Consider the following 12,674-nt stretch of genomic DNA (forward strand, 5'->3'; position numbering starts at 1 on the left):
AATACCATACTACCCAAAGCAGCTCTGAAGCAGCTGCCGCAACTGAACACCGATTAGGCCCTTCCCCAATATAAAAGAACTCCCATGAAAACTATATACCTAACTCCACCCCCCCCCCCCCCCCCCTTTTTTTTCCTACTCTATATTTCATTCACATTGACTATATCTATATGCCTAACTAAAGGTAATGCAATCAAATTGTTTTGATTAAGTTTTGTACCTCTCTCCTTACATCTTCCACCCGTACCGAATTATTTCGTCCATCTTACTACAACCACCAGTCTCGTGTGCTGATCCTATGGTGTGTGTCCTGACTCAGGCCAAAACCACTCTTCTCAAGCATGTTTACGTCAAAAAGAGAATAATAAATCATTTTTCGACATCCTTTTGGGTATTGAAATATAAATTATCCTTTTGACATTCTCTTGGGGATGAAAACGTTCCCTGTCGTTGTCGTAGTCTTAGTTTTCGTCGTCATCGTTGTTTTCTTCATTTTCGTGCTGGTTTTGGCTTGGTGTTGTGGCGGACGTGATGGAGCATCGGCAGAATAAACACTTACCGCAGAACTCCGGCGTTAAGCTACAACAACCTCTAATATTTTGTATACCTCTCTTTTACCTTCCCAAATGAACGCCACGCCACGCCACGCCACGCCAACACCAACGCAAAATATCAAGAAATGGATAACCAACTAAATTTAAATTAATTGAATGAAAGTCTTTAGCAGCCAGAAGCCGAGGCTTTGAAATTAATAAATTAAAATGTACTTTTTTCTCTTATTATTATTTTTTTTTTTTGTGTGTAGGTACGAAGAACAAGAAGAAGATAAAGTTTATTAAGGTAGAAGAAGTGTGTACTGACATGAAGTCAAAATGACAGCTAACAATTTTAGCCTGGTTATGAGATATATTTGAGTTGAAAGTTTATAAGACAAATGGTGCCAAGTTTGTTGTAAAGTTTTTGTTTGATTGGATAAGTTACAAAATTGGAGGTGCGTTGGAGTATGATATTTTTGTAAATTATACTTTTTTTTTTTAGGCTATTAGCTGCCTTTTAGGTTAAGCTTGTCTATTCTATCTTTTGTCGTTTTCGATTTTCTTCCAAGTTCTGCCGTTGTTTACTTTTGAAGCTATGCTAACTTCAGGCATAAAGTCTAATAAAATCTATTTGGGTGTATTAATGAAGCATAAAACAACGAGTTGAAAACTTTGCCAAGGTTACCTTTTTACAAAACAATTTAACACCCCACGTATCAAATTATAAAAAAGGAGAATCAAAAATTTATTAATTTTGGAAATTTTTTTACTGTAGACGTTTTTCTGAGTTCGATTCTCAGTGGCTGCCATTTTTTTTTTTATTCAAATATTTCCACATAAAAACAATGTGATTTCCGCTTAAATTTAGTGGGTTTTCTTTTAAATTTGCGCACTTGAGAAATTGAGAAGACTAGTTCGCTGAATTTAGCCCGAGTAAAAAAAGAAATTGAATTTTTAAAGAAAAAAAAAAAAAAAAAAATAAAAAGAATCTTGATCGCCCGCAACACAGCCGCCGCCGTTTGGCGGAAAATTCCTGCACACCACCACCACAACGACTGCACCATGTCCGCACCAATTTCATTTTGTATGAAAAATTCGCCGCACCATGATACATAATTTTGGATTATTAAAAAAGTACCTATACCGAGTACCTATCCAAGGCACTTTCAATTAGAAGTAAAAGGTTTTAATCACTCGACCACCAAGTCATATGTTTGTACAAACTGGCTATTTGTTACTTAAGTCCAAATAACTTTGAAGACGACTTAAACATTTGTATAAGTACGAGAATACAATTTTTTTCATTCAAAATTAAATGGCGCGGATGTGGTGCAGTCGTGGTACGGCGGTGGTACAGCGAATTTTTTTCATATTTTTTTTATTTTTTCAAAATGAAACGATGCGAACGTGGTGCAGCGGTGGTGCGGCGGCGGTTTAGAAATTTTTGATCATGGTGCAGATGTGGTGCAGTCGTGGTACGGCGCCCAGTGGGGCAGCCCCATATAGTGTGGTGATATAAAGGTTATTTTTTAAACTAAAGCTATGCGAAAAAAAGATCACGAGTTCTAAACTTAACAGTAAAATTGATAAAATGAGCATATTTGTTTTGTTCAAAGTCTTTGATTTATGTTTATTCATGCGGTTGAAGTTAAGAGTTTTAGAGCAAAAATTCAGTTTTTAATAAGTAATAAAAAAGGTGTTCTTTTGTTTTTTTGCTTAAACTCAATATTATTTGAGAAAAAAATAAAATACAAATTTCTCGCATAGATAAAAGTATGTTAATTACTATTCTTCTGCAAAAAAAAAAAAAATTTAAAAAAATTTCTTATATTTAAAAATTGAATGAGAAAATAATGAATTTTTTGAAAGCATCTTAAAGTTTTTTTTCTCAAAATCTTCTGTTTAGGCAAATATTTAGCACGTCTAAAAATGGAGAAAGCATGATAAGCAATTTCTCTATAAGCCCATATAAAAACTTTTGCTAAATATTTGCCTTAAATATTTTTAATGAAATTTTGAACTTCAAAAAAATGGTTTTTTTGAAAGAAAGTGCGTTTTTGTTTTTATTAAAATAAATTACAAAATCATTCTTTTTTGACAATCATGCACTGATTACTTATAAACAATGTTTTTTTTCTTTTTAAAAGTTGTTTTTTTTTTTTTATTTTATTATAAGAAGTTTCGTGAAACAGGGTGATTTGTTATTTAAAGTTAGTGCTTTTGTTTTTTACTTTTTTTTTATTAAAATATTTTTTTAATTTTATTTATTATTAATTTTTTTCCAATTAAAATTAATGCGGCTATAAGGTTTTTTTAAGAAAGTCCCACCTTACAAAGCAAATTTGAAAAAAAAAAAAATAACCTAAACATCAAATTTGACAATTTTTTTCAAAGTTTTGACTTTGAAATTATATTTCACAAAAAGTATTCGCGAAAACTACTTTAATCAAAAAGCATTTGAAAGAATGGAAAATAAGCTTTCAAAAAAGCTATTGCACAGTATTCTATGTCTTTTTCTTGATTTATGTATTTTTTTTTTATTTAAGGTCAAATTTTCAAAAAATTGCCCCTCCCACCGGAACGAGGAGTGATACAGCCCCCTTCCCATAAAATTTTTTCTTAGGTTTAACTGAAGAACTACTTCTTAAAATAAAGTTCACTTTTTAAACAAAAAAAACATAATTCAAAATTAGATATAGGTTTTTTCAAATGTATTAATATTTTGTCCCCTTACTTAATTTCCTGGAGAAAAATAAAAATTTTAATGGAAAAAAGTTCATAAAATTCAAGAAGTCTGTTAACTTTAGTAACAAAACCAAATAAAGTGACAAAAAATGTCTTATTATTAGTAGAAGTAATTAATATAACAAATCGACCTATTCTGCCCCACAGTGCATCGGTGTTAAAGCGGTTTAGAAATTTTTGATCATGGTGCAGATGTGGTGCAGTGGTGGTGAGGCGCAAAAGCAATTTCTGATAATAGTGCGACATGGTGCAAATACAAAAAATTACAATTTCTGTCTACTTACCTTATTAACCCTTTAATTCTTTGTAGAACGAAATCATGAAAAGAATCCGTGGAAGTATCTTGTTATGGACAAAAAAAAAAAAAAACAAGCAGTTAAAATGTGAAAAGTCTAAGAATTCAATTTAACAACCTATTAACAACAAATTCGAATCCTTGTTCCATGAATTCAATACAAATTAAAAGAAAAAAAATGAACAGAAGGATATTTATTGCTCCCTATAGTCTAGACAGCTGATTGAAAATGTATCTCAATTAACATTCTCATTTCATGTCCACACAATCATTCGGTATCTATCTGTCAGAAGAAAAACCATCAAAATACAAAAACCAAAAAAAAAAAAAACTAAAAAAAAAAGAGAAAATTCCTAATACGACTATTTAAAACAATTTTCCATCACACAGAGCAGCAAATTTTACCATCGATCTATCGGCAATTTGCCCTAAGCCTATAACTGTCATCATCCACATCACAGTTCAACCTTCCTCTATATATTCTATCTCTGATGATAAACTTTAACAACACAAAGAGGCAGAGAGAGAGAGAGAGAGAGAGAGAGAAGCAGTGTGCTACTACGACACGAACGACCAACGAACGTACGTCTAAAGGCCATATTCAATTAATATTCAATGCCAATCTCGTCTATGTATGTTTGGCCAATCAATAGGCTCATCAATTTATAGCTCCATCAAAGCATGTTGATGTTTTCGTTTTTATTCCTTTTTTTTTGTCAAAGTTTTTCATCATCCCTCTCTCTAACCCTTCTTTTTTTAAACATCACATCATCATGGTTATAGGTGCAGAAGAGAGTGCACTGAACTTTTATCATCCGGGGACAAAAAATAAAAAGCAGACAGGATGGCAACAGAAACAAACAACAACAAAAAGAAAACTTAAAAAAAATCTGCCCAAAACGTAATTGACAATGCCGCACAGTTTAAAACTTCCACACTCTTTGTTTTTAACTCCCCCATTTCCCATACTCAAACCCTAAGCTCAAACACCAACAATATCCTTTTTTTTCCTGCAAACTTTAAGCGCCTTTAAACAACAGGATGATGATGATGAAATGAAAAGTGCAGCAAAAGGGGAACAATACTCCCATCATTTCATCACAAAACACAGGCGAAGGCAAATGAACAAAAAAAAAAAAACTAGCCATCCTTCCTTGAGCCTCCCTTTCTAACAAAGCGTGTGCTTCTGCTGTGGGGTTTGGTTTTTTCGACACATTCTACATTTTGAAAAATTTGCTTCAATTAAAAGTGTAACCACTTTAAAGCCCGCACCATATACACCAGGAGTCACATACACACAAAATATTATAGAGCAGTTGGGGGGAAGAGGGTGCTGGGGGTAAGTATAAAATGGGAAAGTCTGTCGGGTGCAACATTGCTCATTTTTGGTTTTGCATGGCGGTAATGGTCGTTGGCGATGGTGGTATATATACCAAACCAAACTAAACCAGCATATAATACACGCCTAGCCTAACCGACCAAGAGCCTGTCAAAGTGACAAAAACATTTTCACTTTTTGCTCCACACCAGCCAGAAAGTGGGTGGAATACTAACAGAAAAAAAATGGATAGAAAAAAAAAATAAATAAAACAAAAAAATAAAAAATAAAGAAGAGAGTGAAGAAAAGGATGCAATTGTGTCAAAACTATTGCCATTAGCATTACCCCTTTGCCATTCTTTTAAGGCAAAATGGCACCCAAAGTTCCTGGAAGGTTTTGATGTTGAAATTTTATATAAATGTATAAGTAGTGGTTTGTTTAAGATGCTGAGAAGAGTTGAAAGGTTAAATTTTCAATCTCGTGTGAAATCAAGCAATAGGCTTCCACAGGAAGATGCGTCCTGTTCTTTACCCCATTTGTCTCTTTCCAGAGTAATTGATAACTTGCTCTATTTTCATCTTAAGCCAGATCAATTTCTAAGGAGATCTTTTCCAAACCATATTCTGAGCCATTTTTCTTACAAACAGCTCACTCCCAGACAACTCATCCCCAGACATCTCATTCCTAGACAGCTCATCCCAAGCGAGTTATATCCCCAGCCACTCTTCTACCACATCTATCCTAGGTTTTTCTTTCATAGACAAGATCTTTCCATATCTTCATAGAAATATATTTCCAGCCAGCTCATCTATTTGGGATATTTTCTCTTGTGACAAGAAATATGTAGGTATTTCATCTCGATTTACGGGACATTTTTCTTTGGGACACGGGAAATTTTTTCTCAAAATCAAGGACATTTTTCTTTAGCGCACGGAAAATGTTCTTTATTGACACTGAACTTTGGGATATGATACCTGCATGGTTCAGATGGGACATGAGTCATTTACGTTTGGGACACGTGACATTTTCCTTTGGTACCAGAAACATTTTTTTCTAGCGACACTGAAAATTTCACTTTGGGACATGGGACATTTCCATTTGGAATATGCGACATTTTCTATTGGGACACTGATTAGCCATTTTGCCACGGGACATGAAATGTGCTCCCCCGCGACAGGGAACATTTTCTCTAGAGACATCGAGCATTTTAATTTGGGACATGGGAAATTTTCCCTCCGAACAGTGAATTTATTCAATCGAATAATGGACAATGTTCCCTAGGGGCACTGAAAATTTTACCTTGGGACATGGAAAATTTCCTCTTGGGACACGGGACATTTTTTTGTTCGTTTCCAATACCTATCCCCGTGAATGCAAGTAATAATTTTTAAACGAGAGAGATGAAAAAAAAAAAAAAATAACACACAAAAACTGTTGGTTGGTACTTACCACCCATGCCTTCTTTTTCCGTGTTGTCACAAGCAGAATAGAGTAATGAGCGGAATTGCATGTAAGCAATGGCCTCTAGTAGGTCTTTGGCGGGGTTATGTGCGATCCCATATTATGTGTCTAACTAAACACAAAAAAAAAAATAAAAAAAAACACATTCCAGCCAAGGTGCATGCTCCGGAGTGTCATAGGTTCCTTGCTTCTTCTTCTTCTTCTTCTTCTTCTGCTTCTGTTGTAATTCTCGATGTTTTGTTGCAAATAAAAAAAAAATACAGTAAAGGGACAAGAGGGCTTTTACATGACGGCGAGGTTGCAAACTCTTAGCTGTTATAGAGCCCTTGCTACACACATATTATACGTTAAAGATATGTATAACCTCAGAACTATACAAAGCACAAGAAGAAGATGCATAGAAAAAGAATACAAAAAAAGGATGTCATCATGGTGGGTACTTATGCAATATATGTGTTATAGTTGGGTCGGAGGAGACAAACATCGCCAACAGGCACAAAAAACAGGCATAGCGGGAGGGAAATAACAACAAAAAATTTATTTTATATAAAAAAAAAAAAAAAAAAAAACAGAAAGAAAAGTTTAAAAACTAGGTGCTATACTAGATGATAGTGATATAAGAAAAAAGTACAAAAACAATTCTGGAATGTAATGGAGATTTTTTTTTTTTGTTTCTATTTACAATTCCAAGGGTTAGAAGTTGAAGAATTATTGCACGGTTTTGTACTGTTGGTTTATTTTGTGACAATGCAATTGCAGAAGCTTCTTTTTTTAAGCGTAAAAAGTATTACTGGATTTGGAGGAACAATGTGGTAATGGAAGATTCTATGCTAAAGGTATTTGACCCTTAGTTTTGATAATTAAGAATAAGTGAAGTATTTCACTAACAAAATTGCTCTTCAGTAGATAATTTTAAGTGGAAGGAATCCCTTTTACCAACTGAAAAATTAAATTAAGGAAAATTGAGCCTCAGAGTCTAACAGTCTAGAAAACCGGAACTGGGTTGGAAAAACAGTTAAAGTATCGACAAAAAATTTAAGACTCTACACGAAGAAAAAAGGGCACCTTTAAATAAGATGATGTCCACCTCATATCCCAAACCTCTTAAAACAATACGATTCCTGTTTAAAATAAGTGGTATCCGCTTAAATTTGTTTAATTTTAAGGTAAACTTTATTTCATTTTAATGGGAATTTTCTTTTTAAAAACACCGACAAAAAAATAAAAATTTAAAAATTATTGTCAATTATATTTTTAATTTTTGTAGGTATACTTATTTCAAAAGTGAGATTGACTAAAATGGTTAAGCACTCGCCTAGTGACCCAACAGTTTAGGGTTCGATCCCCAGTGGATGCAAGTTTTTTTTTTTTTATAAAATGTTTAAAAATACAAATATGATGATTTTCCGCTTAAATTAAGTGGATTTCCTTCCCCCTCGTCGGGTCTCCACCTTGTTGTTGGTGAGGGGGCTTACACTCGAACCTTAAGCAGGCTAGTTTTCCCAGCTACCAGCTAAGGTTTGAGCAAACTAAGAGAGGCCCACCCCTATGAATATATGGAAGAATTAACTAAATGAATACAACCATAGCGGGGATATACGCTAAACGGTCGGTAGAAGTCACGGCTGCCGGCTTAGGCTTTGCTTCGCGGTCTCAATACCGAGAGGAGGAGTCGCCAGTGACAACATATTTTCATATTAACTTTTACTTTTTATCTCACCTGCTTATATTTCTAAATCTTTTTCTTTTATCTTTTTCTTTTTTCCCTTTTTGTTTTCTTTTCTTTTCTTTTTCTTTATTTTCCTTTAGAACTGAAACATATAAGCAGAGTAACGAATTTTTTATTGATACCAAAATGGAAAAAGCAACGAAACTTCAGCTAACTGAGGAAGAGGAGAATTTACTTCTCGATCCGTTCGCAAATCTGGACATGGAGGACGGAGCCAGCGCGATAGACGTCGATGATAGTGCCAGCATGATATCATCCGTTGCGAGCTCCAACTTCTCGAACTCGTCAAGGCGGAGTAGAATCTCTACCTGTAAGAGAACAATCCGGAGGTTAGGAAAGCTGGACTGGGGCCAGATGTCCGAGGAAGATAGAATGAGGCTGCACAATGCTCGTGCCTTCATGGACAGGGAGGGCTTGGGAAAAGCTAGACTTTCACCAAACCCCCCCTCTTCAAAAGGTCCGAGTATTAAGACCGTGATGGGACCACCTGCTCCCCTTGTTCCAAAACAAGGGAACGGGGACATCCCATCTACGTCAGGTGCTATCGCCTCGACAGCAGATGAGCAATCGTCTGGAAGGGAGAAAACGGACCTGATCGTGAGGACACACGTCGTTGCGTCTGACAGCTCATCAGCCAAAAAAGTCGTATCGTCTGGCGGTGCGAGGGTTAAAGCAGATGAGAAAGGCACAAATGGTGAGGGGACGGATAAGATGGGGTGCAAGGATAACTTGGTGGGCCTTAGCCCACAGGTTACCCAAAACACCACCATCAAATCTGTAACCGAGGGGACGGGTTTAATGGGGTGCATGGATAACTTGGTGGGCCGTAGCCCACAGGTTACCCAAATCACCACCATCAGATCTGTAACCGAGGGGACGGGTAAGATGGGGTGCAAGGATAACTTGGTGGGCCGTAACCCACAGGTTACCCAAAACACCACCATCAAATCTGTAAACGTAAACCGTAACCTTTCTTCTGCCAAATCAGTCCTACCGCCTGGTGGTACGACTGGTAAAGTTGGTGAGTTAGACAATAATGTCGAGGGAAAAGGTAAGGTGGGGTGCGAAGCTAACTTGGTGGGCCGTAGCCCACAAGATAACCGAAACACTACCACCGAACCCGATCCCGCAAACCAATCGATCAATTCGACGTTCCAGAGCCTAGCTACGGTCATACACAAAAAGACCAGGGCTAGAGCATTAGATGAGAATGAGATTCGTCGCCGTCAGAATCGTAACGCTGAGAGGATTGTCCGTCGCTTTGCCAAAAGGTCTCCCGAGTCCCTTACGGCAAAAGAGCGAGTAGCACTGGACAAATCAAATCAACGTTTACGTGCAGCGGCAGAACAGAGAACTGCGGGCACTCCTAGCACCTCCAAAAGAGCTAGGAACGATGCCAATTCACCCGCCAGCTCTTCGCCTAATAAGACGAAGAAGAAGCGCAGAACCTCTCAGGTTAGCGTAAAAGGCCACCATGTCGCCATAGCCGATTATGGTAAGCCTTCACGCAAACTGACTGAAGACGAATGGCATCTCCTTGAACTAAGGATCCTGGAGCAAGTCAATGAGGCTATCGTCAAGAGCTGGACGGTTCCACTCTTCGGTAACCTTAAGACTGTCCATGGTTTCAAAGTGATGCATTGTGAGAATGATATGACTCTCGAATGGCTTCGGGAGTTCATACAAAAAACGTCAGCTCCATGGCAAGGCGCCGAATTGCGTCTGATCGACGTAAAGGAGATAAAAGATCTCAACAGACCTCTTGGAAGGCTGTTAGTCAAAGGCCCGACCCTTCCCAACGAACGACTTGAGAGATACATCCTATCTTTGAATAGTGATCTCTTGAGCAGAGAGTGGGAAGTGGTCAAGAATGAAAGAACGGATGATGGCACCGAAGTGGTGGTAAGATTGAGCCACAAATCTTTACCACTCCTGAGGAAGGCTGACTTCAAGATACGCGTTGGAATCACTAGGTGCAAACTTAGGTTGATTCGCAACGATAGAAAACAGGTTAGTAAAGCGATGAACTTAAACTTTATTATTTAAATGGAATTGAAAATTTTACAAATCAATCTTCATCATAGTAAAGCCGCAACCGCTAACCTTGTCTACCTCATGGAGAGTAGACAATACGACGTAGCCCTGATACAGGAACCCTGGGTTGTAAGAGGGAATATCAAGGGTCTACAATCTAAAGAACTACAGCTGTACAAGTCTAATCTTGACAGTCAAAATAGTAACCCTAGAACATGCATAGTAGCTAAGAAACAGTTTAATCTTTTTCTTCTAACTACTTACAGCAACACTGACCAGACCACGGTAAGATTGGAGCGAGATGGGCTCCCAATGCTCATCCTCTCGTCTACTTATATGCCGTATGACGGTACAGAAGGACCACCAGCAGATATCACTGAAACGTTGGTATCTTTTGCAAGTAAGAATAAATTTGATATTATTTTAGGTTGTGATTCTAACTCACACCATATGCAATGGGGTAGCACTGATACTAATACCAGGGGCGAGTCCCTTTTTGAATTTATTATCGAGAAAAACTTGCTCGTAGCTAATAGAGGCAACACCCCAACTTTTGTTACTAAAACACGGGAAGAAGTTCTTGATATCACCTTGACGAGTAATTCAGATACTTGCCAATTAGAACAATGGAAGGTTTTAGATGAAATCTCTTTTTCCGACCATCGCTTAATAGAATTCTACGTCCCTGATGCTGCCCGGCACATTAAACCTTTTAGGAATAATAGGCGCACCGATTGGCATGTCTTCAATAGGGAATTAGTAAAAAACATTAGTCACTTAAACATTGACAATAACCTAGACACAAATAGTCTTGATAAACTGACAGAGGAATTCACAGGAATTCTACGCAGTGCATTGGACAAAAGCTGTCCTCTCATTGCCGCTGCGAAGAAAAACAGTAAACCACCCTGGTGGACTGTTGAGCTCACTACCATAAGAAAAGAAACAAGAAAACTGTTCAACCTTGCTAAACGCACTAGAACAGAAAGTGACTGGGAATCTTATAAAACCAGTCAGAGAAAGTTCAAGACAGAAACTCAACGAGCCAAACGTAGCTCTTGGAGAAACTTCTGTAGTACTATCGAATGTACTAACCATTCGGCGAGACTAAGGAGAATTCTCTCCAAGACGAATACTTCTATAGGGTCCCTAAAGGGGCCTGATAATCGATGGACAGAATCCTGTCAAGACAGTCTTAAACTCCTGGTGGAAGCCCACTTCCCAGGTTGTAACTCTGAATTGGACAATGATTCCACAAACTCTTTGCACTCAATATGTGAGATTCCTAGAGAAATTATTACGAAAGAAAAGTTGATCTGGGCCATCAACTCCTTCTCTCCTTATAAATCTCCAGGCCTAGACGGCGTCTTCCCTTTGATGCTGCAAAAAAGTAGTGAATTCATTATTCCTTACCTGATCACAATATTCCAAAATAGCCTACAATTGGGGTATGTCCCTAAAATATGGCGTGAAGTCAAAGTTGTCTTCATACCAAAAGCTGGTAAATCCAGTTACACAGAACCCAAAGATTTCAGACCTATCAGTCTAACTTCTTTTACACTCAAAACACTTGAAAGGTTAATCGATATACATATCCGCAGTTATTTAATACCGGAGACTATATCACCCTTTCAGCATGCATACACAAAAGGTAGAAGTGTAGAGACAGCTTTACACTGTGCAGTCAGAACAATAGAAAAGTCGCTTGCGGTTAAAGAATACACCCTGGCTTCATTTCTAGATATCGAAGGAGCATTCAATAATGTCCATAATAGTGCCATTGAAAAAGCACTCACTGACCTTAAAATAGAAGACACGATCATAAAATGGATCGTATGCATGTTGAAAAACAGGCAAATCAATAGTGAATTAGGTGGGTCACATATAAAAATGTACGCATCTAGAGGAACCCCACAAGGTGGTATTCTATCACCTCTTCTTTGGATTTTGGTGATGAATGAGATTCTCATCAAACTAAATTATAGCGGTGTTAAGGTTATAGCCTACGCAGACGATCTAGCTCTTCTAGCGACAGGTAAATACCTAACCACTGTAAGCGAACAATTAGAAAACGCATTATCCAAGGTCAGTAACTGGACCAGGAGATGCGGTCTTAAAGTAAACCCCCTAAAAACAGAACTGGTACTTTTCACAAACAGAAGGAAAATTCCTCCTTTTGCAGTGCCAAAAATTGATGGCACCCCACTTAAGATTTCGGATAAAGCGAAATATCTTGGAATGATCTTGGATAAGAAACTTAACTGGGGTCCAAACATTCAAGAAAGATACAAGAAAGCCACGTTTGCACTTTACTCATGTAATAGAATTCTTGGCAGAAACTGGGGACCAAATCCCAAAATAATCATGTGGATGTATACCGCCATTGTCAGACCCATTCTGACCTATGGCAGCTTAGTCTGGTGGCAAGCTCTGGAGAAATCCACGAACTTGAAGACCCTAACCAAAGTACAAAGAACAGCATGCATTAGTACTACGGGGGTGATGAGGTCCACTCCAACCGCAGGCTTGGAAGCAATCCTTAATCTCACTCCCTT

At 37.5% G+C, this 12,674-nt stretch overlaps 1 protein-coding gene across 1 annotated transcript; it reads left to right on the top strand.

The window, feature by feature from the left end:
- Window positions 1-8,211: 8,211 nt before the first annotated feature.
- On the top strand, window positions 8,212-10,958 carry LOC129915206 (uncharacterized). The gene is made up of 2 exons (XM_055994686.1): window positions 8,212-10,095; window positions 10,170-10,958. Exons 1-2 carry the CDS (start codon window positions 8,212-8,214, stop codon window positions 10,170-10,172), a joined length of 1,887 nt encoding a protein of 628 aa, XP_055850661.1. The 3' UTR covers window positions 10,173-10,958.
- Window positions 10,959-12,674: the final 1,716 nt, after the last annotated feature.

Source organism: Episyrphus balteatus, chromosome 3 (assembly GCF_945859705.1).
Source record: "Episyrphus balteatus chromosome 3, idEpiBalt1.1, whole genome shotgun sequence".
NCBI classification, from domain to species: domain Eukaryota; kingdom Metazoa; phylum Arthropoda; class Insecta; order Diptera; family Syrphidae; genus Episyrphus; species Episyrphus balteatus.